Source organism: Pseudorca crassidens, chromosome 9 (assembly GCF_039906515.1).
Source record: "Pseudorca crassidens isolate mPseCra1 chromosome 9, mPseCra1.hap1, whole genome shotgun sequence".
In the NCBI taxonomy this organism is placed as follows: Eukaryota; Metazoa; Chordata; class Mammalia; order Artiodactyla; family Delphinidae; genus Pseudorca; species Pseudorca crassidens.
Window position 1 is genome coordinate 6,296,580 of NC_090304.1, and position 26,058 is coordinate 6,322,637.

Below are 26,058 nucleotides of genomic sequence, written 5' to 3' on the forward strand. Positions count from 1 at the left end.
TCTGGAAAATGGGGGTAATGAGAGAATGTAGGTAACAGTGAGAAGGAGTTAGTGCATGCAAAGCCCTGAGAACAGGGCCTGGCTCTCCGTGAGTGAGTCCTCCACAAATGTTAGCTGTGGTTATGGTATGATCCCATCTGTGTAAAGCAAAAATGCAGTACATACATGCCCAAGGGTGACAGTGGTCGTGTCTGTGTGGTTTTCAGTTGTTTTAAAATTAGGTTCTTTTTAATTTATTTTTTGCGGTATACGGGCCTCTCACTGTTGTGGCCTCTCCCGCTGCTGAGCACAGTCTCCGGACGCGCAGGCTCAGCGGCCATGGCTCACGGGCCCAGCCGCTCCGCGGCATGTGGTATCTTCCCAGACCGGGGCACGAACCCATGTCCCCTGCATCGGCAGGGGGACTCTCAACCACTGCACCACCAGGGAAGCCCTAAAATTAGGTTCTTTTTAAACGTGGTTTACCAATATTTTCACAAGCTTTTATAAGAAGGAAAGCAACACAGAACAACTTCATTCTAAAATGTAAAGAGCCCCCGGGCCCCTCGTGGCCTTTGACTCTGACCCCACCTGGCCTCCTGCCTCAGGTTCACTGAGAAAGGGAACTTGGAAGTGCTGCTCTTCACCATCCAGAGCAAGCTGCGGGCCAACAACCAGAAGGTCTACACGCCCCGCGAGGGCCGGCTCATCTCTGACATCAACAAGGTCCACAGCCTCCCTTCCATCCCTGGGACGACCCACCCTCGGCACCAGCCCCTACTGTCCCTGCTTGAACCCTCGGCCTGGCTTGAACCCACCCATCCCGGGTGCAGGCGTGACTCCCACATCCTCTCCCGAGTCCTGCACGTCCCCCTCCTCCTCCCTCGGTCTCTCCATGCAAATTATACCCCAGTCCCTTATCTTGTTCAGCATATCCTCGACTCACGGGCCCTACTTCTGTTTCATTTTTTTCACAGCATAAGATTAACAAAAGTAATAGGGTTCGCCCACAGCCCCACCACCAGAAACAAATCCAGTGATTTCCACTGTTCCCTGTCCCCCTCCCGTCTTTGTCCACCAGCAGACGTGGTTTTCATGGGGCTCCACGGCATTCACGCCACCCTGTTCCTCATATTTCCCTGCACAGGCGTCTGACCGCATTCCACAGACCCACTAGACCGAGCTTCCCTGGGACCCACCCTGCACCCCCAGCCCCGGTGACCCCTCCCCGCCCTCACTTCCTGAGCCCTGGCCCTTTAGCACTAATCCTGTCTCCACCTCGCAGGCCTGGGAGCGGCTGGAGAAAGCTGAGCATGAGCGTGAGCTGGCCCTGCGCACGGAGCTGATCCGCCAGGAGAAGCTGGAGCAGCTGGCCGCCCGCTTCGACCGCAAGGCCGCCATGCGGGAGACCTGGCTTAGCGAGAACCAGCGCCTTGTGTCCCAGGTAGGACACGGCGGGGGGCTCTTGGCCTGTCCAGGCAGGTCTGGAGACATGGGAGAGTGAGAGAGAGTGGTGGATAAGGAGCCCTGCGAGGTGGGGAGCTAAAGAAACAAGAACTCCATCACACAGACTTGGAGACCAAGAGCCCGGGAGCCAGGGGCCGGAGCGTTGAACAGGAGAAGGGCTGGTGAGACAGGATGGGGTGGGATAGAGAGGACGCTGAGAGCCACCCCGTGGAGTTGGCACCTCGCAGCAGAAGTGCTCCGGGGGTGGGGGGCAGGGGGTGAGCAGAGCGGCTCCCGGAGCTCCCAGCCCTCCCTCCCTGTCCCCGCCCCAGGACAACTTTGGGCTGGAGCTGGCCGCCGTGGAGGCAGCAGTGCGGAAGCACGAAGCCATCGAGACGGACATCGTGGCCTACAGCGGCCGGGTGCAGGCGGTGGACGCCGTGGCCGCCGAGCTGGCCGCTGAGCACTACCACGACATCAAGCGCATCGCCGCGCGGCAGCACAACGTGGCGCGGCTCTGGGACTTCTTGCGGCAGATGGTGGCCGCCCGGCGGGAGCGGCTTCTCCTCAACCTGGAGCTGCAGAAGGTGTTCCAGGACCTCCTCTACCTCATGGACTGGATGGAAGAGATGAAGGTACCAGCGGATGCGGAGGTGGGGTCAAGGTGGTCGGGACCGTGGGAGTACGAAGGGCACGTTCGCCCATCTGCTCAGCCGAACCTTTGCAGAGGATGTACCAGTCCAGGGCCCTGTCCCCGGTTCAGATGAACAGAGCAAACAGCTCCCTGTCCTCAGGGGGCTCACGTTCCAGTGGGAGGAGGCTGATGATCAAACCCGTGGGCCTGTCAAAAAACAACATAGCAGGTGGGCGTGAAACCTATGAGGAAAGGGAGACAGGCCGTGCGATGGAGTGGTCCAGGAAGGCCTCTCTGAAAAATGCCATTTAGGCTGAGAGCAGAATGTCCCAAGGAGCCAGCACAGGGAGATCTAAGGAGAGAATGTTTCCAGGCAGAAGGAACAGAAAGGCCCTTGGCCTGCTCACATGTGGCATGTTCCGGATGAGAAGGGAGGCCGGGGGGTGGGGGTGGGCTGCTGTAAGAACAGGGAGGGGACAGGGGATGAGGTAAGGGAGGAAGCAGCTGCTCGCTTAGGGCTTGCAGGCCTGGTCAGGGAGTTTGGATTTTACTCAGAGTAACATGGAGCATTGAAAGTGATTAGAAGGTTTTGAAAAGGGGGAGAGACATGATTCTGCGTTTTTACATTTTTTTAAATGTCACTTTGACTGCTATTTGAAGAATGGCTGTGGGCAGCCAGAGTGGGAGCAGAGAGAGACCAGTCACAGGCTGTTGCAGTGATCTAGGCGAGAGACGGGGATGTGGATAGGTCTGCAGAGATGCTGACGATTGCTGGGGTGCTGGGGACTGAGCCACGACCATAGGAGGGTGGCGATAATTCTGGTGCTGAGATGATGAGTCAGGGCGGAGATTCCAGGAGCAGGGTTTAGTAGAAAAGTTGTTCAGCAGGAGGGGAGTTGAGTACAAAGAGGCCAGGGTGCCAGGAGAGAACTCAGGGGTCACTATGTGTGTGAGTGAGGGCTGACAGCTGGGAGCATGTGTGCTCACCTGGGTGCAACACCTGGAGCCGCCCCAAGAGGTCGGGATGTGTGGTTGATCCAGGAAGATGGGACGAGGTTAGTGCCTGTGTGTGGCGGGGCAAGAGGCCTGACTGGGAGGGAACCGGGCGGCTCTCAGACGGCCATCGACATGCTGCGTGCGCCCCGCAGGGCCGGCTGCAGTCCCAGGACCTGGGCAAGCATCTGGCTGGAGTGGAGGACCTGCTGCAGCTGCACGAGCTGGTGGAAGCCGACATTGCTGTACAGGCTGAGAGGGTGCGGGCCGTCAGCGCCTCTGCACTGCGCTTCTGCGACCCAGGAAAAGGTGAAAACCGGGAGGGGGAGGAACTGGAGAAAAGGTGGGGGGGCTGGGAAGGAGAACATTAAGAGCTGAAGCAGCAAGACTGGAAAAACCTGGGGACGGGAAAGATGATGGGTGGACGGTGGGCGACAGAGCTAAGAGGGTGGGGTGGGGGGATTCGTAACTAGTGGTGCACAGGGGGCAGGAGAGGGCTGGGCCACAGCTTTTGGCCCTCTGGTGTGACTGTTTCAGAGTACAAACCGTGCGACCCCCAGCTGGTGTTGGAGCGGGTGGCCGCCCTGGAGCAGAACTATGAGTCGCTGTGCAAGTTGGCAGCGGCTCGGCGGGCCCGGCTGGAGGAGTCCCGGCGACTCTGGCGCTTCCTCTGGGAGGTGGGCGAGACCGAGGCCTGGGTGCGGGAGCAGCAGCACCTGCTGGCCTCGGCAGAAACCGGCCGGGACCTGACCGGCGTCCTCCGCCTGCTCAACAAGCACACAGCCCTGCGAGGCGAGATGAGCGGCCGGCTGGGGCCCCTGAAGCTCACCCTGGAGCAGGGCCGGCAGTTAGTGGCCGAGGGCCACCCCGGGGCAGGCCAGGCCGCCGCCCGCACCGCCGAGCTCCAGGCGCAGTGGGAGAAGCTGGAGGCCCTGGCGGAGGAGCGTGCCCAGCGGCTCGCCCAGGCCGCCAGCCTCTACCAGTTCCAGGCGGACGCAAACGACATGGAGGCCTGGCTGGTGGACGCGCTGCGCCTGGTGTCCAGCCCCGAGCTGGGGCACGACGAGTTCTCCACGCAGGCCCTGGCCCGGCAACATCGGGCCCTGGAGGAAGAGATCCGAGGCCACCGGCCCACCCTGGACACCCTGAGGGAGCAGGCCGCGGCCCTGCCTCCCGTGCTGAGCCGCGCACCTGAGGTGCAGGGCCGGCTGCCCGCCCTGGAGAGGCACTACGAGGAGCTGCTGGCCCGCGCGGGCGAGCGCGCACGTGCCCTGGAGGCGGCCCTGGCGCTCTACACCATGCTCAGCGAGGCGGGGGCCTGCGGGCTCTGGGTGGAGGAGAAGGAGCAGTGGCTAAACGGGCTCGCCCTGCCTGAGCGCCTGGAGGACCTGGAGGTCGTGCAGCAAAGGTGGGCCCCGCTCACGCCCCGCCCTCCCGAGTGGCCTTGAGTTTGGGGCCAGTGTATAGGGTGGCCCCCATGTGGTGGTGTGTGGTGGGTGCCACCATAAACTGCCTGCTCTGGCTACATCCATCCTTTGGAGTCTTGCCAGTCGTCCGGTTTCTGCTTTAATGAGAAACGTTAAATAGCCTCAGAAATAGAAACATTATGCCGCAAACTCCTATACAGCCCTCACCCAAATTCAGTCATCATCAGTATCTTGCTCTGTTTGATTAATTGTCCTTTTCAAAAGCAAATCCCCAGTATTAACGTTTCACCTCTGTATTCTCCAGGAGCACAGAAATTTGCAGTATGAGTACACTATTTTGTAATTGTGTGTGCAGGCTTACAGTAGCTAAGGCTTTGAAGTTATAAACCTTTTAGACAGAGACACTGATTAACCCCCTCGTGAAGTAGCTTTATTTACAGAATAAGAAATCCTAAAATAATTTAGAAATGATGTTTTTCTTATCGAACCACACACAATACCATTATCACATAAAACAAAATTAGCAATTCCTTGATATCACCTACTACTCAATCTTCTTTTTCCTTCTATTGGTTTACTTATTTATTTATTTATTTTTCTTTTTTGGCTGCGTCGGGTCTTAGTTGCGGTACTCGGGATCATCTTTTGTTGTGGCGCACGGGCTTCTCTCTAGTTCTGGCGTGCGGGTTTTCTCTTTCCAGTTGTGGCGCACGGGCTCAATAGTTGAGGCGCGCGGGCTTAGCTGCCCTGTGGCGTGTGGGATCTTAGTTCCCTGACCAGGGATGGAACCCGCGTCCCCTGCATTGGAAGGCAGATGCTTTACCACTGGACCACCAGGGGAGTCCCTACTACTCAATCTCTAGTCACATTTCCTGGTGGTCTTAAAAATGTAATTAAAGATGTTTTGTTGCTTTTTTCAATATATCCCATGACAGGAGTCAGAAACCCCTATGCCAGATACAGCCTCTGCCTGTTTTTGTAAATAAAGCTTTATTGGAACATAGCCATGCCCATTCATTTGCATGTCATCCCTGTGTCTGCTTTTGCACTAAACAGCAGAGCTGAATATTCGTGATAAAGACCGAATGGCTCACAAAACCTAAAATATTTATTACGTGGCCCATTTGCAGACTCTGCTCTATGAGAATATGAAATGTTCCAGGAGAAGTTATGCTTCACGTCTTTATCACTTAAATTTTTCTCGTTATCAACTCATTTTTTAACGCATATTAGTAAGGTGAGACCCAGGTAGGCAGCTAAGGGGTGAGTCCCAGGAGGAATAAGGGAGGTTCTGCTGAAGGGGGAAGGCCTGTGCCAGGGATTAGTTTGACTTGTTGTCCAGCTGGTCCTCACCTTTAATTTTTACCATGTTTTTGAGCCACTCTAGAGATGACAGTTTTTCTACTTGTCTGGGGGGAGTTGGGGGCTCCCCCTTGATCCACAGATGCTATGAACCATGTAGGGAAGAGGTGCAGAGGCTCCTGTCAATAAGCCTCATGTTGACGGAGAGGAGTTCTCGTGGGCATGCATCTAAGGGAGGTGGACCAGCGCACCGCTGCTTCCCACCACTCATGCCCAGCTCTTCCACCCCATCAGGTTCGAGACCCTGGAGCCTGAAATGAACGCCCTTGCAGCGCGAATTACTGCTGTGAATGACATCGCAGAGCAGTTGCTGAAGGCCAACCCCCCGGGGAAGGACAGCATTGTCAACACCCAGAAGCAGCTCAACCACAGGTGGGGTGAGAAAGGATGCAGCAGACAGGACGGCAGCTGGAAGAGAGTTCTGTAGGGCATGGGAGGGAGGCTAAAATGAGGAGGGAAAGCCATCTGAAATATGTCGGACGGGGGTGGTGATGAAAGAGATGGAAGTGGGGTAAAGGTCGTCTGAAGGGGCTGGTGCCTGGACAGGGAGCAGACAAGAGGGGTCACGGAAAGATGAGTGGGGAGCAGGCTCTCTAAACAGCAGAAGCAGGCGGTAGGTTATACCAAGGGCGAGAGAGCAGGAAGAAGCTTCCCATCTACCTGCACAGGGCGGGAAAGCTGAGCAGCTCCAGACACTCCCTCTGCCCTCAGGTGGCAGCAGTTTCGGTCTCTGGCGGACGGCAAGAAGGCAGCTCTGACGTCAGCCCTGAGCATCCAGAACTACCACTTAGAGTGCACAGAGACCCAGGCCTGGATGAGAGAAAAGACCAAGGTCATCGAGTCCACCCAGGGCCTGGGCAATGACCTGGCCGGGGTGCTGGCGCTGCAGCGTAAGCTGGCCGGCACTGAGAGGGACCTGGAGGCCATCGCTGCCCGGGTGGGCGAACTGACCCGAGAGGCAAATGCCCTGGCTGCTGGCCACCCCGCCCAAGCCCCTGCCATCAGCGCCCGGCTTGGAGAGGTGCAAGCCGGCTGGGAGGACCTCAGGGCCACCATGCGGCGACGAGAGGAGTCGCTGGGCGAGGCGCGGCGGCTGCAGGACTTCCTGCGCAGCTTGGATGACTTCCAGGCCTGGCTCGGCCGCACGCAGACCTCCGTGGCCTCTGAAGAAGGGCCGGCCACCCTGCCTGAGGCAGAGGCCCTCCTGGCCCAACATGCAGCCCTGCGGGGAGAGGTGGAGCGGGCCCGGAGCGAGTACAGCCAGCTTCGGGCCGTGGGTGAGGAGGTGACCCGGGACCAGGCCGATCCCCAGTGCCTCTTCCTACGGCAGCGACTCGAAGCGCTGGGAACCGGCTGGGAGGAGCTGGGCCGCATGTGGGAGAGCCGACAAGGCCGTCTTGCCCAGGCCCACGGCTTCCAGGGGTTCCTGCGAGATGCTCGCCAGGCCGAGGGCGTGCTCAGCAGCCAGGTAAGAGTCCGGGGGGCAAAGTCCCAACCAGGAAAGAGTGGGAAATAGGGACCAAAGGAATGTGAAGGAGTGGTGGATGAGGAGGTAAACGCAGCACATGGAGTAGGTGAGGGAACAGGATGGGCAGGGAGAACACGTTAAAAAAAAAATACGGGGGCTTCCCTGGTGGCTCAGTGGTTGAGAGTCCGCCTGCCGATGCAGGGGACACGGGTTCGTGCCCCGGTCTGGGAAGATCCCACATGCCGCAGAGCAGCTGGGCCCATGAGCCATGGCCGCTGAGCCTGCGCGTCCGGAGCCTGTGCTCCGCGACGGGAGAGGCCACAACAGTGAGAGGCCAGCGTACCGCAAAAAAAAAAAAAAAAAAAAGGGAGTAAAAAAAAAAAAGATGTAAACATAACTTACCAAAACTGACTAGAGAAGAAATAGAAAACCTGGCTTGTCATATAACAGAAATGTAATCAGCAGCTATAAATAAGATGGAACACGACTTGGAGTGTTAAAGTCCCTCCAGCCCAGCTCCGTTCTAACTTTCTGAGACTCCCACATAATCAGGCACCATCCCTCCGTCTTCAGAGCCAGAGTCTGCCTGTCCCTACCTGGTTGGCTTCCATGTCTCAGATGGGCCCTTTGGTAGGTTCCTTCTGAGAGGTTGAGAAATGAGCTCGATATCTCCCCTCCCACACAGGAATATGTTTTGTCTCACACGGAGATGCCGGGGACACTCCAGGCTGCTGATGCCGCCATTAAAAAACTGGAAGACTTCATGAGCACCATGGATGCCAACGGTGAGCGGATCCGCGGGCTCCTGGAAGCCGGGCGCCAGCTGGTGTCTGAGGGCAACATCCATGCCGAGAAGATCCAAGAGAAGGCAGACTCCATAGAGAGGAGGTATGATGAGGACAGTGGGCAAATGAGGGTCCCTAAAGGGGACCAGGTGAAAACAGGATGAACGTGGCACTCAGACCGACAGATGGGGGTGGGGAGCTGACAAAAAGCAGAGGAGGAAAAACCAAGTGGTCCGAGAGGGACTGAGTCACAGGCGGGGAAGTTCCGCCTCCCCGAAGTCTCCTAGGGTAGCTGGACACTGGGCCTCAGGGTTGCTGGGTTGACTTGTAGCGCTCCCGGAAGGTATTGTCCCCAGAGGAGGAGGACTGAGGGCTTCTAGGTTAGTTAGACGGTCATAACTCTTTCATAGCAAGTTCAAGGGCTTCACAGGGGCCTGTCATTACAGACACAAGAAGAATCAAGAAGCAGTGCAGCAGCTTTTGGGCCGTCTTCGGGACAACCGAGAGCGGCAGCGTTTCTTACAAGACTGTCACGAGGTGAGGCTCTCAGTCCCCCATGTCGCCTCTGACGTTCCCTGGCCACCCTTTCCCACAACGCCCTCGCTCTCTGAGCCTGGAGTCAGTCCACTGCAGTGTCACCTGAGCATGTGAATCCCTGCCTGGCTTCTCCCCACATCCCCCACCTCCCCCGACTCACCCTCGCCCCCTTCCCGCTTCCCGCTTCCCTCTCTCTGAAGTGTATTCTGCCCTTCTCCATCCCTGCTCCATGATCGGTCCAGCTGAAACTCTGGATTGATGAGAAGATGCTGACAGCCCAGGACGTGTCCTATGATGAGGCCCGCAACCTGCACACCAAGTGGCAGAAGCACCAGGCGTTCATGGCCGAGCTGGCCGCCAACAAGGACTGGTTGGACAAGGTGGACAAGGTGAGCAATGGGACGGGGGCAGCAAGAAGGAAGCCTTTGGAACCTCCTCCCTTCAGCGTCCCAGCCGCAGTGCAGGGGAGGGTCCTGGCTTCAGGATCTGGTTTAGAGATCATGGAGCCCTTGGTGCCAAACTTCCAAGGTGGAAAGAAATGGTCTGGGGAGCAAATGTCTTAGGTCAATGGGACAGTGACTCCAGAACTTTGAGAAAAGGCAAATTAGTACGGAGCCAGACTGCAGCTTTGGGTCAGCACGATTTCTATTCCTGGTCCAGAGCAGGAGGGCACTCTTCAGTGGGGTCATCAAACTTCTCTAAAGGGCCAGGCGGAAAATACCTTAGGCTTTGCAGGCCACGCAGTTTCTGCTGTTATTACTCAACTCTGCCAGTGTGGTGCCAAATCAGCCACAGGGAATACATAAACGAATGAGTGTAGCTGGGTTCCAATAAAACTTTATTTATAAAAACAGGTGGTGGGCCAGATTTGGCCCTTGGGCCACAGTTTGCCAACCTCGTTTTTGAGTCTTGCTTTCCTGGTATTTAGTCTCCCACCCAGCTCTGCCTCAAGAGCTGAGCACAGGCAAAACTTAATTTCTACTCAGCAAGTATTCCTGGACAACATCCTGTGTGCTCAGCACTCTTCTAGGTGCTGCAAGGTATATAAAAAGATGCTTTCCTTCCCTCAAGGGCATGACGGTTGGGAAGAGGAAGAGACCAGTGTGGATCCAGTTTCTCCATTTGTTCAGCAAATATTTACTTTGTGCTACTCTGTACAAGGCCTTGTATTAGGCACTGAGTGGGGAACAAAGGTGATTCCATTGCAGGCTCCACCCTCGAGGAATGACACAGGAGCCAGGATATGAGACATGTACACAAACAGCTAAAGTCAATCCAAAGCAGAATATAACAAATATAATGAGAGAGCCTGATAAAGCCTGGGCACTAAGGAGAGAGGAGACGTGGGAATCCTAGAAGCAGGGGCCAGCGGGGCAGTCCATGAAGGACGAGTAGAATTTGGACATGCAGAGGTGTTGAGGGAAAGATGTTTCTTGGTAGAGAAACCAGAGACCAGGGGTGTGGAAGTGGGGCGCCTGTCCAGGAGCAAGGGCGTAAGTCCTTCTGGCAGGAGCACAGAATGCATGAAGCGGCCATGGAAGGAAAGGTGGGAAAAGCCTGCCAGGCCGGGTCATGAAAAGCCCCGATCACCACATAAGGACTGTGCATCAGAGTGGATTGTGCCGACGGTTGGTAAAGTTCCCCAGTGGTGCTCTTCATCCTGGCCTGAAGGCAGTGTCTTGGTTTGTGTTCCCCTAGAAGCAAGGCTTCCGGTGCAGGCCACTTCCACGGGAGGTGATCACAGGAATACCAGTAGCGGGTGGGGAGGTGAGGCGGAGAAGGGAAGGTAGTCAGTGAAGGGTCCACTGCCATGCCAGTCACCCCAGTGGGCACCTGGCACTCAGTCCTCATGGGACACCTGGGCGACGGTGTGGAACATGCATGAGTTATCCCAACCAAAGCAAGGACTCCCAGCGTTGGTCCACCAATGCCCTGGCTGTCGCTGGTTGAGGACTGCTTCTGGGGGCATAACTCCCTGGCACTTCCAGGCCACCTTGCGTACAGATCAAGTCACGCTGCCCTCACCTCCCCAGAAACCAAAGTCCTCAAGCAGAAGAGCTGGGAGTGGGGAAACCAGGTGAGAGTCACTTGCCGTAGTTCAGGTGAGAGGTAATGAGCTGAGAAACACAAAATGATGGCCGATAACACAATAGCACGTGCAATATGACACTGAAAACCACAAGCACCAGGGAACTCAAAATAAGGAGAGAGCGCACTGGCCTCTTAACTGAGACAAAGTTGTGTTTTTTTTTCTTTTTTTGTGGTACGCGGGCCTCTTACTGTTGTGGCCTCTCCTGTTGCGGAGCACAGGCTCCAGACACGCAGGCTCAGCGGCCATGGCTCATGGGCCCAGCCGCTCCGCGGCACGTGGGATCTTCCCGGACCGGGGCACGAACCCGTGTCCCCTGTATCAGCAGGCGAACTCTCAACCACTGCGCCACAAGGGAAGCCCTGAGACGAGGTTTGATGGGACCTTGAGGAAGGAGTAGGATTTACTCAGCAGTGAGGGTAGGAGAGCTTAGAAAGCTTGGAGAACACCCAAGAACTCGGTAGGATAGCCCTTACTTCAGGTCTCTGCTGCCCTTTAGGTCCCTGTTCTGCTATCGGCTCGTGTTCAGTGGTATCTAATTCTGACACCCCTTCCTTGTCCCACACCCAGGAAGGGCGGGAGCTGACTCTGGAGAAGCCGGAGCTGAAAGCTCTGGTGTGGGAGAAGCTAGACGACCTGCACAGGCGCTGGGACGAGCTGGAGACCACCACCCAGGCCAAAGCCCGCAGCCTCTTTGATGCCAACCGAGCTGAGCTGTTTGCCCAGAGCTGCTCTGCCCTGGAGAGCTGGCTGGAGAGCCTGCAGGCCCAGCTGCACTCCGACGACTACGGCAAGGACCTCACCAGCGTCAACATCCTGCTCAAGAAGCAGCAGGTACACGGCGGGCCTTTGGTGGGACTGGTGAACAGCAGAAGAAACGAGGGGGGAGTCAGTAGCTCTTGAGATTCACGAGACCATCCTCAGCCCTCGCAGACAGCGTCTTCACTGGTATTTCTCAAGGCGGCTTCCACGGGCCACCAATGTCAGAATCTCTGGGAGTGTGTGTCAGTCAGAGTAAAGTCGGGAGACAGAAACCACACTCAAACTTGAACAAGGAAACTTTAGTGAAAAGAACTACTAACTAATAAAAGAGGGTTACCTGCCAGTGGGGTAAAGAGAACTCCAAAACAGGGATCAGAAAACATTTTTCTGTAAAGGGCCAAATAGTATTTTGAGCTTTGAGGGTCATACGGTCTCTGTCACAACTGTTCAACTCTGTCCTCCTCGGGTAAAAGCAGCCGTAGTCGATGCGTAAAAGACTGGTGTGGCTGTGTGCCAATAAAACTTGATTTACAAAACCCAGCCAGGGGCGGGGTTTGCTGACCGCTGGTCTAAAGAATGCGGGAATAGCACATGTAGGGAGCAGCTACTGCCTCTAGGACTGAGGAGGGGGCGCCCAGGAAGGAATGGGATGCCCTCCTCCTACCCCAAGGCTGAGTTTCAGACCTCACTGGTGAAGGCAGAGGCCCGCTGGATGGCGTAGAAATTTGATGGGGTGTCACAGACCAGAGCAGGTCTGAATCTGGCAGGCCAAGGCTGGCCATCAGGAAGTTGCCACTGAGATGCCAGCAAAACCTGCTGGAGGGTGAGGGCCACCGGGTCTCCTGCACACCGCGGGCAGTTGTACCGTAGGAGCAAGAAGGAAAGCACACTGGAACCGTAGCTAGAAGCCTCCGCCTCGCCTGTGCATCCAGGTGTCCCTCCAGCGCCCTCTACGGACAAGGCCTAGTGTTGCACCAGCTGGCAAAGGAGAAATATTTACAGGGTCCAGTTCCAGTGACTCAAAATGGGCAAAGATGGACTTGGACCTGAGATGGATTGGGGACTGAGAGACAGTAAATTGATAGCTAGCACAGTTCTCACACCCCCTGGATTCTCATATATATTAAAGTTTGAGATCCACTGATGTAGGCCATGAAGAGATACTCTCCCTGGGCTGAGCCCCAGGGATAAGAATTCATGATTGGCTCGATATAGACCAGTGTCTCCGCTGAGTTTGAAGGTGGAGGCACGGTGATAACACCTCCTTCCTCTTCCGGTTGGCAGATGCTGGAAAGGGAGATGGCTGTGCGAGAGAAGGAGGTGGAAGCAATCCAGGCACAGGCAAAAGCTCTGGCCCAGGAAGACCAGGGTGCAGGGGAGGTGGAGAGGACCTCGCGGGCCGTGGAGGAGAAGTTCAGGGCCCTGTGCCAGCCCATGAAGGAGCGTTGCCGGCGCCTGCAAGCCTCTCGCGAGCAGCACCAGTTCCACCGGGACGTGGAGGATGAGATCGTGAGTCTCCGGCGCCTGGGACGGGGCTGCCTTTGGCTCTCTAATCTCCTTCTTGGATGCTGGGGGGAATGCCAGCAGTGCTCTGTTTTCTCTTCCCTTTGGCACTGAAAGTCAACCCTCTAGGGACACCCTCTAGGTCCCTTGGCCCCAGAACCGGGAGCCCTAGAAAACCTTCCCCCAGGAGTCCCCACTATCCAACCCCTAGCTCGGACTTTGCCCTCCGGACCTCCACTAACCCCCACTTTCGTATCCAGTTGTGGGTGACGGAGCGGCTCCCCGTGGCTAGCTCCATGGAGCATGGCAGGGACCTGCCCAGTGTCCAGCTCCTCATGAAGAAAAACCAGGTGAGGCAGAGGCTAAAGGCGGAAGAAAGGGTCCCAAGAGCCTCCCCAGACTTGAAAGTGTGTTTTCTTAAGAACTGGGGTTCCTCTGGCTCCCCCGGTTGCTGGGTGTAACCCTAGACTTCAGTGGTTCACCTTTCCTCACCTCGGGAGGGTGGGTTCCCCTGATGGGAGATCGTGTGGACTGAAGGGGCGTCATGGGCCAGAAAAGAGGGGAGGTGAGAGGACGCAGGGAGGATGAGAAACAATGGTGTGAAGGGGGGCTTGCTGTTGAGTAAGCGTAAGGGGGGGATGTCGGGTGAGGGGGTCCCTCGGCAAGCCTTTCAGCGTCTCCTCCTCTGTCGCCACGGACAGACCCTGCAGAAGGAGATCCAGGGCCACGAGCCGCGGATCGCGGACCTAACGGAGCGACAGCGCGCTCTGGGTGCGGCGGCAGCAGGCCCGGAGCTGGCTGAGCTACAGGAAATGTGGAAGCGCCTGGGCCACGAGTTGGAGCTTCGAGGGAAGCGACTGGAGGAGGCCCTGCGGGCCCAGCAGTTCTACCGCGACGCCGCGGAGGCAGAGGCCTGGATGGGCGAGCAGGAGTTACACATGATGGGCCAGGAGAAGGCCAAGGTGAGAGCCAGACCAGAGCTCAGGCTACGGCCTTCCTCCCCCCTCCCCTACTCTCTGCTGCCACTCTCCCCTCCCCCAGGACGAGCTGAGTGCCCAGGCAGAGGTGAAGAAGCATCAGGTATTGGAACAAGCCCTGGCCGACTACGCCCAGACCATCCACCAGCTGGCAGCCAGCAGCCAAGACATGATTGACCACGAGCACCCAGAGAGGTGAGCATAGCACCTGGACCCCCAGGCCAGTCCCTGGGGGAGAGGGGAGCCAGTTTCAGAAAGGCCCAGAGATTGCAGAGCCTTCCGTACTGCATGTGTACAGGACCATCTAGAAAGCTGGAGAAGCAGGGACTTGGCAAGCAGTTGGGGGGCAGGACTCTCTGGGATAGACTAGGGGTCAGAGCAGTGTGTCCTCCCCTCCCCCGCAGCACGCGCATATCGATCCGCCAAGCCCAGGTGGACAAGCTGTACGCCAGCCTGAAGGAGCTGGCGGGAGAGCGGCGGGAGCGCCTGCACGAGCACCTGCGTCTGTGCCAGCTCCGCCGGGAGCTGGACGACCTGGAGCAGTGGATCCAGGAGCGCGAGGTGGTGGCAGCCTCGCACGAGCTGGGCCAGGACTACGAGCACGTGACTGTGAGTGCGGGGAGGACAGCGGCCACAGGTGGGCTCCGGGAAGGGTAGACTAGCACTTCATCCTGTCCCAGATAGCATCGGGTGCTGTCTGGCTGTCCACCAGGGCCCCTGGGAGACTAGCACTTCATCCTGGGCGGAGCACCAAGGGGCAGGGGTGCAAGACCAGGTCGTGCAGACGCTGTCCTCTGGGTTCTGAGATATTTAATTGGGAGAATCGTGCAGGAAGGAGGACGTGGGGCTGCGCATAGACGCGGGCCAAAAGGAAATGACCGATCACTGTTTTCCAGTAGACCTCACCAGTACACTGGGGACTTGAGATTCCTCCCCACGGTTTGGGGGTTGGACACTCACTGGTGCCGAAATATGGACCATAGTTAGGGTATCCTTGTCTGAAGACTCAAGGTTCCAAGTACCCCTTTGCTGGGGGCTGGAGGCTGGGCGTGTCAGTCAAATCCAGGGTCAGTGGGAACCAGTTGCTTCTGCTGCCTAACTCGGCCCTGCTGAAGAAATCTGTTTTGGCCCATGTGGCCCAGGGAAAGAAGTGGGTTCTCAGTCTGGGGTGAAAGGACTTGCCCCGCAAGTCAGGGACCACATCACAGTGCTGTCCGTGCAACCGCTTCCTCTGCCAGATGCTCCGGGACAAATTCCGAGAGTTCTCCCGGGACACGAGCACGATCGGCCAGGAGCGCGTGGACAGCGCCAATGCCTTGGCCAACGGGCTCATCGCCGGGGGCCACGCCGCCCGGGCCACGGTGGCTGAGTGGAAGGACAGTCTCAACGAGGCCTGGGCTGACCTGCTCGAGCTGCTGGACACGCGGGGTCAGGTGCTGGCAGCTGCACACGAGCTGCAGCGCTTCCTGCACGGTGCGCGCCAGGCCCTGGCGCGGGTGCAGCACAAGCAGCAGCAGCTTCCAGACGGGACCGGCCGGGACCTCAACGCTGCCGAGGCCCTGCAGCGCCGACACTGTGCCTTTGAGCACGACATCCAGGCCCTCAGCGCCCAGGTCTGACTCAAGCATGGGTGGAGGCAGGGGGGAGGGATGAGGGGGCTTAGAGGAGACTCCGTGGGGAACATGGGGAGGCTGGAGGGATCGCATCCTCTGCAGGGCCACGTAGGGATGACGTTAGGATGGTTCCAGGAAACCGTCTCTGGCCAGGGGACATCTAGCCACCCCGTCCACACCTGTAATGACAAGGCTTTTTGAGGGCCTGTGACATTTTCACGTGGTCCTGGTGGGTAGAAGATTCTTCATGGTGTACTAAAACCCATCTGTTGGTCCCACTCAGATGTTAGACCTACACAAAATAAGCATAGATCCTTCCCGCAGCCATTTAAACCCGGTCGGCCCCCCACCGAAGTCCCTTCTTCAGGCCGAAAATCTCACTCTAGCAATCTCTGAGGTCCCCCACGAGCTGGACAGGCCTCTGAAAGCTCACCGGCTAGTGACCCTTTTAAAGGGTTGATCCCCAGGTTAAGCCCAGGCCCCCTGGTAAGACCCTACAGGGCAGAGTATGACAGGGCTTACTCTGGACTCCAGCTCTCATCTTTCCCAGCACCCCCCCCCCCACTCCTCCCCCTGCTTCTCCGGCTGGTAAAATGGGCAGGAGCTGTTGAGCAGAGGTCAGGACTGAGGAAGGTTGCAGCCCCTCAGAGTCTCCCAACTCTGCCTGACTTTGACCTGGGCCCCGGCAGGCCCAGCAGGTGCAGGATGACGGCCACCGGCTCCAGAAGGCCTACGCTGGAGACAAGGCCGAGGAGATCGGCCGCCACATGCAGGCCGTGGCCGAGGCCTGGGCGCAGCTTCAGGGAAGCTCTGCTGCCCGCCGCCAGCTGCTGCTGGACACCACGGACAAGTTCCGCTTCTTCAAGGCTGTCCGGGAGCTGATGCTGTGGATGGACGGAGTGAACCTGCAGATGGATGCCCAGGAGCGGCCCCGGTGAGGCCCACAGAGCCTGGCGGCCTCCGGGGGTTACGGGCTGGTGGCCGGGATAGGGTTGTGGGCAGCGGGTGATGTGGTCTCCGTGCCCCCAGGGATGTTTCCTCCGCAGACCTGGTCATCAAGAACCACCAAGGCATCAAGGCGGAGATAGAGGCCAGGGCTGACCGCTTCTCCTCTTGCATCGACATGGGACAGGGGCTGCTCGCCAGGAGCCACTACGCGGCTGAGGAGGTGGGTGAGGCCTGGGCGTAGCCGGGCGCCCTCACGGGGGAGGGCTGAATGCTGATTTCTCCTCTGAGTCTTCCTGCTTCCTTTCATTCTTTCTTTGCAGAAACCTTTCACCTTCCCCTTAGTGCTGTTCAGGGATCTCCCCATTCTGTCTTTCTCCCAGAACTGTCTGCCTCTTGAAATCAGAAATCACTGGTTCCCCCATGTGAGACCCCCAGGGACCCTGGCAAGGCCCCTCTGGGTGCTAACTCGCATCTCCCCCCCCCCACCCCGCCCCAACCCAGATCTCAGAGAAGCTGTCTCAGCTTCAGGCACGGCGCCAGGAGACAGCTGACAAGTGGCAGGAGAAGATGGACTGGCTGCAGCTTGGTGAGCCGCTGTAGGAAACTGAGGGCTCCAGGCCCTGGGCGGTGAGGGAGCAGCTGGGGGTCTTGCACCAGCTCCAGGCCCTGGGCGGTGAGGGAGCGGCTGGGGGTCTTGCACCGGCTCCAGGCCCTGGGCAGTGAGGGAGCGGCTGGGGGTCTTGCACCCTGTAGTTTCCAGAGTAGGTGAGACCAGGAATCTGGGGCATGGAATTCAAGGCCCCCACCCTTGGCACTGCCTGGCTCTGCCCTAAGCTCCTGCTCTGGGGCAGTGGCTTTCTCTGTGCCCCTGTGCTCGAAGCTGCTGTGGCTATAATACCCTGTCGTTGCCCACCCTGATTTGCCACCTCCCTGCAACCCCCAATCCCTGCAGTTTTGGAGGTGCTCGTGTTTGGGAGAGATGCAGGTATGGCGGAGGCCTGGCTGTGCAGCCAGGAGCCGTTGGTGCGAAGTGCTGAGCTGGGTTGCACAGTCGATGAAGTCGAGAGCCTCATCAAGCGGCACGAAGCCTTCCAGAAGTCCGCAGTGGCCTGGGAGGAGCGCTTCAGCGCACTGGAGAAGCTCACGGCGGTGAGGGCTACAGGACCCCAGGAGTACCGGCCCCATCCCACTGCCCCAGACTCCGCGCGCTCTCCTGCTTGAAGAAGGCATTTCTTCTCTTCCCATTGGCCCAGCGTCTCCCAGATGTGAGCCAAGAGTGCCCTGTTGTCACCTCAGCTTTAGGAGCCATCCGTTTCCCTGGGTGGCACTAAGAGACACCATCCCCCCCATAACTCCTAATCCCCGCCCTCATCTGGAATTATAGTCTCCATTCTTCCTGTTTCATCAGACTAGAGCTGAGACATTTCAGCTTTCCCCAATGCCTGGGACCTTCCATGCTCTGACCTCAGAAATTTTTGACAGCTGGAGGAGCAGGAGAAGGAGCGGAAAAGAAAGAGGGAGGAAGAGGAACGGAGGAAACAGCCCCCTGCCCCAGAGCCCACAGCCAGTGTGCCTGAAGGGGCCCTGCTGGACAGCCAGACAGCTCCCGATGCTACCTGGGACAGGTGAGAGGTGGGACACTTCGGGGAGGAAGTGGGGCCTGAGCCAGAGCAACACACAGACTTCACGTTCTCTGTCACCTCTGCCGTTCCAGAGCCCAGCCCCGCCTGCCAGCACCCTCACAGCCAGCCAGCGTGAACGGCGTCTGCACAGATGCGGAAGCCCCACAGGTGACTCCTGCTGCCCCAAGCGCCCCCATCAGAATCTGAGCCCCTCCCCTTGCACATCTGCTTACAGCGTCTTGTCCTTGTAGCCCCTGGTGGAACAACAGAGACTTGAGCAGGGCAGCTTCCCAGAAGGGCCTGTGAGTTTCTCCTGGAGGTGTGGGTATCGATAACTGGGAGATATGGGATGAAATGGGGGTGTGAGCTGGGCGGTGGGGACAGCGGGGTCAGGAGAGGGCAGAGACTCAGAGGAAACGTGGAGGTGGCAAGACCAGCTCATGGACTTCCAGCTTCGCGACCTGCAGGCTAGGTGTCTCCCATCTTATCTTTTTTGTTTGTTTTTTGCGTTACACGGGCCTCTCACGCTGTGGCCTCTGCGGAGCATGGGCTCGGGCTCCGGAAGCGCAGGCTCAGCGGCCGTGGCTCACTGGCCCAGCCGCTCCGCGGCATGTGCGATCCTCCCGGACTGGGGCACGAACCCGTGTCCCCTGCATCGGCAGGCGGACTCTCAACCACTGCGCCACCAGGGAAACCCCCATCTTATCTTTTGACACAGACACCATTTTCTTCACAGGGGTCTGGTGCTGGGGACGAGGCCAATGGGCCACGGGGAGAGAAGCAGACCCGGACACGGGGCCCGACCCCTCCTATAATGCCCCAGAGCAGGTCATCCGAGTCAGCCCGGGTTGCCACCTTGCCCACCCGCGGCCCGGAGCTCTCTGCCCAAGAACAGATGGAGGGGCTGCTGTGCCGCAAACAGGAGATGGAGGCCTTTGGCAAGAAGGCCGCCAACAGGTACCGGGTCTGGTCGTGTGGTGCCTGCGGCCTCTGCGGCTCCTGCCTTCTGGAGAGGCTTGCCCAGAACCTCTTCCTAGACTGGGGCGGTGGGGGGTAGGACTCAGGAGCAGGTGGGGCCTCAGGTGAGGGCCGGGAGGGTGTAGAGACGATGGGCCCAATGACAGCCAAGCTGTTCCCAGGATGCCTGGCCCCTCAAAGTCCAGTCGGTCACCTGCGTCCCCTCCTCGTCACCTGCACCATGTCTCTCCCAGGTCATGGCAGAACGTGTACTGTGTCCTGCGGCGTGGGAGCCTTGGCTTTTACAAGGATGCTAAGGCAGCCAGTGCAGGAGTGCCGTACCACGGAGAAGTGCCTGTCAGCCTGGCCAGAGCCCAGGGCAGCGTTGCCTTTGATTATCGAAAGCGCAAGCATGTCTTCAAGCTGGGGTAGGAATGGAACGTGCCCTCGGGATGGGAGGGAAGGTCACAGTGATACAAGGCACAGGGGAGCCACTAGGGGACAGAGAGGTCAAGGAGGGAGAGGCGGGGGATCTGGCTGTATTCCACACTAAGGGGAGCCGAAGCACCAAGACGCAGGCCTGTCAAGCTGAAAAGTTATCCTGCCTGGGAGGTCTTGAGGCAGGATGCTGGCGCTCCCCTGTCTCCAGGTACCTCCGGGGGCCTGCCCCTGCCTGCCCCTGGTCCTCGGCAGCCAATCAGGAAGGATGTGCTTTGGCACAGTCCCGGGAATCTGAAGAACGTGCAGAACGTGTCTGATCTGGCTCTGAGGTTCCCGGGCATGTTCTCCAGCCTGGTCTCTGGGTGATAGTGAGCTCTCACCAGCCCTGATCTGGCCAATCAGAGTCTCAGCTCTGCCCTGAAGTTTCTCTCTCTCCCAACAGCTTACAGGATGGGAAAGAATATTTATTCCAGGCCAAGGATGAGGTGAGCTGTCCCTTCTCCTCCCGTGTCCCCCTTCTCTCTGGGAAGTCTTAGAACCTCCAGATGCACATTTCTTTCTTCCCTCGCCTCTCTCTTTTTCCTTGTCTGAAGTGTCTCATTCTTCGATATCAGACAACCCACAATGTGCCAACTGGATGTTTGTGAAGGCCACACCAAAACATGTTCCCTCCCTTAAAGGGGTCTTTTTCTCCAGTGAGATGAGGCAGTCATCTCCACCTCCTCCTCTTCCACTTCCCCACTGTGGGCGAGCCAGCCACCCAAACATAGCATCCTCCAAGCTGACCAGTTGTCTTTCTGCGCCCCACTGCAGGCAGAGATGAGCTCGTGGTTGAGGGTGGTGAATGCAGCCATTGCCACTGCGTCCTCGGCCTCTGGAGAGCCTGAAGAGCCAGCGGTGCCCACTGCCACCCGGGGCATGACCCGGGCCATGACCATGCCCCCGGTATCACCGGTCGGGGCGGAGGGACCTGTCGTACTTCGCGGCAAGGATGGCAGAGAACGAGAGCGAGAAAAGCGCTTCAGCTTCTTCAAGAAGAACAAGTAGTTGGGGGCGAGACTCCCAGGCCAGCTGCCTCCCTCTGTCCAGGAAACTGCCAGGGACCGTCGACAGGGACCACCCTCTTGTCAGGACAACTGCCTGCTGCTAGGGTCTGTTGCCAAGGTCAACCCATCACCAGGAACTGTCTCTGGAGACAAGTCAGTGTCCCCAAGGGCAACCCTTCTCTTCTGCTATTTAATTCCAGACTGGTGGTGGGGCCCAGGCAACCCCCAATTCCACTCCCCCACTTCTTCCCTCCTCCCCTAGCCTTACGCCTCTATCCCCACCACAGCACAGCACCCTCTCCATAGGCCACGTGGGGAATGGCTGCCCCTGCCTCGGGGTCATTCTCCCGCCACAGCTAGGGCACGCCATCCAGTCCTTGCCCCTGGGGACCAGCCAGGAACCTCTCAGAGCTGAAGCAGGACCTGGGGGCAAGATTGCCAGATGACAGGTCAGAGACGCCGAAGCTCCCCCTTCCCATCCTCCCTCATCCTCTGACTCAAGCAGCCCCTCCATCTCCAGCAACTCTCAACAGCTTCCGGGTGTGAGTTGTTCAGGGGCAACCACGGCCTTGAGTCTGGCCAAGGAGGTGATTAAACAGCTCAGCTTCTCTTACTGCCTCTGGGTGTCTTTGCTTTCCTGACCACAAGCCTCTCTGCCCATGCCCCTGTTCTTCCTTCTGGCCCTGGTCTCCTGTGTGTCAGGTTTCCCGCTCTGCCCCCAGCATCCCGCCAAGAACCACATTATCCTGTGAGTCTCCTCATTTCCCCATGACAATGACCTCCTCTTTGCTGGGATGACCAATGTCAAACCTCTTTTCAGACCAAAGACGTTCACCATGATATTAACAAGCAGTATGGAGGCAGTGAATGACTGCTTCCCTGGTGCACAACTTTCTTCACTCGTGATTCTCTCAACTGTTTTCAAAAATGGAAGACAGCCTAGTCTCAGCCACTGCTCAGCCTGACAGCGGAGACTGGAGCATGTAGGTGGTGATTACTGACCCCCACCTTCTGTCTCAATAGAGAGGACCCCAACAGGGGATCGAGGGAGTTCAGACAGGGATCAGATAAGTAACAGGTTCCCAATCCACTGACCAATAGAATGAGATCACCCTGGGAAGCCACGAGATACATCCTAAGTGTGTAAACGAAAACACAGGAGAATGTATTTTAGATCCAGTGAAGTATAAAAAAAAGGAGCAGGGGGCTTTCCCTCTTGTCTCTGGCTCGGCAACTGGAGGTTTCAGGGCAATAGTATTTGCCTTGGTGGCCTCCTATAGGAAAAGCTTTGTTCTTTCACTGCTTCCCATATACAAACAACCATTTCTTTTTGGGGCTCAGAGGTCTTTCCAGGAAAGCAGCCCCATCTTTAGCATAATCGGCCAAGGGCCCTGGCTGAGCAGACCCTGACTGTCATCAGCCGTGACAAAGACAGGGTCAGGTGTGTGCAGGCCCAGAACGTTTCCAAACATGAGTTGTGGTAGACCAGATAGTACACAGAATAATTATCCCTTTCTCTTAAGAAGAGCAGATTCAGTATGCCAAAGTAAACATGTGGATAATGTAACTGGAATAATCTGTCGTGGGAGTAAATGGAGTAATACATCAGCACTACACAGACACCTTCTTTTGTTCTTCAGGTATAACTGTAACATCTCCACCGTATGAAGGAAGAGAAAATCACGCATTGCGGCGTGCCCAGGGAATCTGGGTATTCGTCCTCCTTGGTGACAAGCCTGTGGGTTGGGAGAGAAAGCAATAACTGGAGATTTTAGAAGGAAACGTATATGGGCGTGAGGAACCAATGGAGAAGTTATCATTTTAACTTGTAAATAGGGCAGCCAAGTGAAGCAGTCCTGCAGAATGCGGTCAGACATTGTGAATGGAGACGTAATAAAAATATGGTTTGAGCATTTATGGACACATGGTAGCTGAAGCTACCTGAGTCCAGGAATCCTTAAGGACAGGACATAGAAGAGGATAAGCATAAGCATAAGGTCAGGAAGCAAGTCTTGGGAGACACCTTCAGGAATGAGTGGAAGACAGGGAAAGTTCCAGGAGAGATGACAGAATGGAACGGAGTGACGGATATGAGGCAGATTAGAGCACAAAAATACAATAATGCGGCTTCCACAAATCAGTGGGGAAATAGGGACAGATAAAAATGGATTAATTATTTAGAGAAAAATGTTTGCGTTCTTACCTAACCCCACCTCCAAGGGTGAACTCTAGATCTGTGCTATCTGGTATGGTAGCCACAGGCCATACGCGGCTACTAGCCACTTGGTGTGTGGCTAGTCCAAATTGCGATGTGCTGTAAGTGTAAAATGTTTTCCGGAGTTTGAAGACTGAAGAGGAGAAAAAAGAATTTAAAACATCTCAATAATTTTTATACTGATTATATGTTGAGATAGTTTAGCTATATTGGATTTTGAAAATATTAAATTTAATTTCAACTGTTTCCTTTTATTTCTTAAATGTGTTTACCAGAAAATTTTGTATATGTTGTTCACATTATATTTCTGTTTGGACAGCACTGCTCTAAACGGACTACAGACCTAAATGTGAAAGGTAAAAACATTAATGTTAATAGAAGAAAATGTAGGAGAATATATTTGTGACTCAGGGGGATGGAAAAGGACATTTTATACAAAACTTCAAAAGCACAAACTTTAAGACAAAAATTGATTAAGTTGATCACATAAAAAAATTAAGGATTTCGGGCTTCCCTGGTGGCACAGTGGTTGAGAGTCCGCCTGCCGATGTAGGGGACACGGGTTCGTGCCCCGGTCCGGGAAGATCCCACATGCCACGGAGCGGCTGGGCCTGTGAGCCACGGCCGCTGAGCCTGCACGTCCGGAGGCTGTGCCCCGCAACGGGAGAGGCCACAACAGTGAGAGGCCCACGTACCGCAAAAAAAAAAAAAAAATACAGTAAGGATTTCTGTTCAGTGAAGGAAGGACTCCATGGACAAAGTTAATAATTTGGTGGAATGAGAGAAGATATTTGAAACCAATAAGAGATTAATATCTGGAACATACAAGAAAATCCTGCAAACAAAAAGGAGACTGTAACCTGACAAGAAACATGGGGAAAAGATACGAATAGGGAAGTTACAGAAGAGTCAACCTCCCACACTTCAGAGAAATAAGAGATGCTTAGAATCATTAGTAATCAGAGAAATGCAAATTAAAGCAACAATGATATACCACTTTATACCTATTATACTGCCCAAAATTAGACAACTGGATAATGGCAAACATTGGCAGAGACACTGAGATGCAGGGCCCCTCAGGTGGGAGGGTAGACTGGTTTCCAGAGGACAACCTGGCACTACTTGGACAAGTTAGTTCCAAGTATACCCTATGACCCAGCAACCCAGCAATCCCACCCCTGGGCTTATCTCCCCTCAAATTCTCACACCAAACCATTAGGGCGCTCAGAATTAACATAAGGATGTCCACTGCAACCTTGTTTATAGCAACACTAAGGAGTTGGGAGGCAACCTGAGTGTCCTATGCTGGGATAAGGATAGGCAAAACATGGTGGCTGCACACTGTGGAGTATTACTCAATAGTTAGACACCACACGGTAACTTAGTGCTTAGTGAAAAGAGAAACAGTGAGCTATACAACACAATTTACATAAACATTTGCAAAATTAATTAACCCAAATGAACAATGGGCGGGCTTTGTCTATATCCATATTAGGAGAAACCAAATGTAAAAAGGGATACTTGGGACAATCTAGGAAAATTTTAAATATAAATATTAGATGAAATTAGCATAGCATAGAGCTGATGCTTTAGAGGCAGTTAGTGAAAATCTTACAGGCGAATGACATTATGTCTGGGATTTGCCTTAAAAAACTCCAGCCCACCCACCCACCCACACAAAAAGTAGAGGGGCTACACAAAATAAGATCAGCAAAATGCTGATAACTGTCAATGCTGAGTAAGGGGTCCACAGGAGTGCATAATATTCTCTATTTGTGCCTTTTTGTAATTTTCCACAATAAAACTTTAAATTAAAGGGAAAAAGTAAATGTGCACTAAAAAGACATGTCTTGTAGAAAACAAACTTACGGTTACCAAAGGGGAAGGTGGGGGAGGGATAAATTAGGAGTTTGGGATTAGCAGATGCAAACTACTGTATATAAAATAGATAAACAGCAAGGTTCTACTGTATAGCACAGGGAACTATATTCAATATCCTGTAATAACCTATAATGGAAAAGAATACGAAAAATAATATACGTATATATAAAACTGAATCACTTTGCCGTATACCAGAAACTAACACAACATTGTAAATCAATTTTAAAAAAAGACATGTCTTGCAAGACATTTAAAAAAATATACTTCAATTAAAAAAAGACATGACTTGCAAGAACACAAACAAACAAAGTAATACACACTAAACTCATTTACTGGTTGCCTATGAGGGAAGGGGAAGGGAGGTAACAGGGAATAGATAAGAACAGGGAAATAGATGGGGGGAAGGAGATGTAATGGTATAGTCAGAGCTATGAGGAGGAACAGCATAAAAACACAGGAGAAAAGGATGGTGAATGAATGAAAATTTTAGAAGGGTGAAAACTGTTAAAAGGACATTAGTTTTGGTGACCTCAGAAAACTTGGGGCATTGGAGAGGAGGACAGAACCCGAAACACAGTGCACGAAGGTGGGCGACAGCAGGTTCAGACTCTATTTGTGGAAGTCTGTCCTGGAACACAGGGAAGAAACCCAACTTAAAAAACCACAACAGTGGGCTTCCCTGGTGGCGCAGTGGTTGAGAGTCCGCCTGCCGATGCAGGGAACACGGCTTTGCGCCCCAGTCCAGGAAGATCCCACATGCTGCAGAGCGGCTGGGCCCGTGAGCCATGGCCGCTGGGCCTGCGTGTCCAGAGCCTGTGCTCCACAACGGGAGAGGCCCGCATACCAAAAAAAAAAAAAAAAAAACCATAACAGTGAAGATGAGTGAAAGCTATTTCAGATATGGGCAAGGAGGTCCCTATACATGTTTTAAAAGTCTGAGTGTAGAGAGAAAGTGGAAACGACCAAGAGGAGAAGGAAAGGAAAGGGGAGAGGTAAATAGAATTAGGTGGGAGACAAGCATGATTGTTATCAGAATTGGAAGGACAGTGCCTCTTCTGAAATTGCTGGGAAACAAAGAATTCAGTGAAAGAAACATAACAAAGTAGTTGGAGAGGAAGAGGTCAGCCTGCAGAATTTGTGCCTAACAGCATCAGAAAGCATACCAAGGAGTAATGATGATTGACAACCACCCTGGCATGCTCTACTTGGAGATAAGCTCAGTCCATCAATCTCCATAAACTTCTATTCTTTGTTCAAAGGTGACAGAGAGTAATCCAACTCAATATCTTCCTTTTTACCACCAGGAGGTGCCCTTGGACCACAGCTGAATTTTGAAAGCCGGAAAGTGCTCAGGGACTCAGTTGCCCAGTCCT

General features: G+C 55.3%; 1 protein-coding gene across 5 annotated transcripts in view; it reads left to right on the forward strand.

The window, feature by feature from the left end:
• The window catches only part of SPTBN2 (spectrin beta, non-erythrocytic 2), a 38,834-nt gene extending 17,635 nt beyond the window's left edge, over positions 1 to 21,199 (forward strand). For 4 of the 5 annotated variants that reach the window (XM_067748200.1, XM_067748197.1, XM_067748198.1 and 1 more), the window contains 28 exons: positions 588 to 705; positions 1,265 to 1,423; positions 1,758 to 2,060; positions 3,208 to 3,361; positions 3,590 to 4,460; positions 6,076 to 6,213; positions 6,553 to 7,309; positions 7,995 to 8,197; positions 8,541 to 8,631; positions 8,874 to 9,020; positions 11,291 to 11,554; positions 12,767 to 12,991; positions 13,246 to 13,335; positions 13,687 to 13,947; positions 14,027 to 14,157; positions 14,367 to 14,571; positions 15,201 to 15,575; positions 16,265 to 16,509; positions 16,605 to 16,743; positions 17,025 to 17,109; positions 17,476 to 17,672; positions 18,006 to 18,148; positions 18,238 to 18,313; positions 18,397 to 18,447; positions 18,882 to 19,102; positions 19,357 to 19,530; positions 19,986 to 20,028; positions 20,357 to 21,199. In XM_067748200.1, the coding sequence (XP_067604301.1) occupies positions 588 to 705; positions 1,265 to 1,423; positions 1,758 to 2,060; positions 3,208 to 3,361; positions 3,590 to 4,460; positions 6,076 to 6,213; positions 6,553 to 7,309; positions 7,995 to 8,197; positions 8,541 to 8,631; positions 8,874 to 9,020; positions 11,291 to 11,554; positions 12,767 to 12,991; positions 13,246 to 13,335; positions 13,687 to 13,947; positions 14,027 to 14,157; positions 14,367 to 14,571; positions 15,201 to 15,575; positions 16,265 to 16,509; positions 16,605 to 16,743; positions 17,025 to 17,109; positions 17,476 to 17,672; positions 18,006 to 18,148; positions 18,238 to 18,313; positions 18,397 to 18,447; positions 18,882 to 19,102; positions 19,357 to 19,530; positions 19,986 to 20,028; positions 20,357 to 20,590 (6,100 nt within the window). In that variant the 3' untranslated portion in view covers positions 20,591 to 21,199. The remainder of the gene's footprint in view (positions 1 to 587; positions 706 to 1,264; positions 1,424 to 1,757; positions 2,061 to 3,207; positions 3,362 to 3,589; positions 4,461 to 6,075; positions 6,214 to 6,552; positions 7,310 to 7,994; positions 8,198 to 8,540; positions 8,632 to 8,873; positions 9,021 to 11,290; positions 11,555 to 12,766; positions 12,992 to 13,245; positions 13,336 to 13,686; positions 13,948 to 14,026; positions 14,158 to 14,366; positions 14,572 to 15,200; positions 15,576 to 16,264; positions 16,510 to 16,604; positions 16,744 to 17,024; positions 17,110 to 17,475; positions 17,673 to 18,005; positions 18,149 to 18,237; positions 18,314 to 18,396; positions 18,448 to 18,881; positions 19,103 to 19,356; positions 19,531 to 19,985; positions 20,029 to 20,356) is intronic. The other variant, XM_067748199.1, reaches the window with a different exon arrangement.
• Positions 21,200 to 26,058: the final 4,859 nt, after the last annotated feature.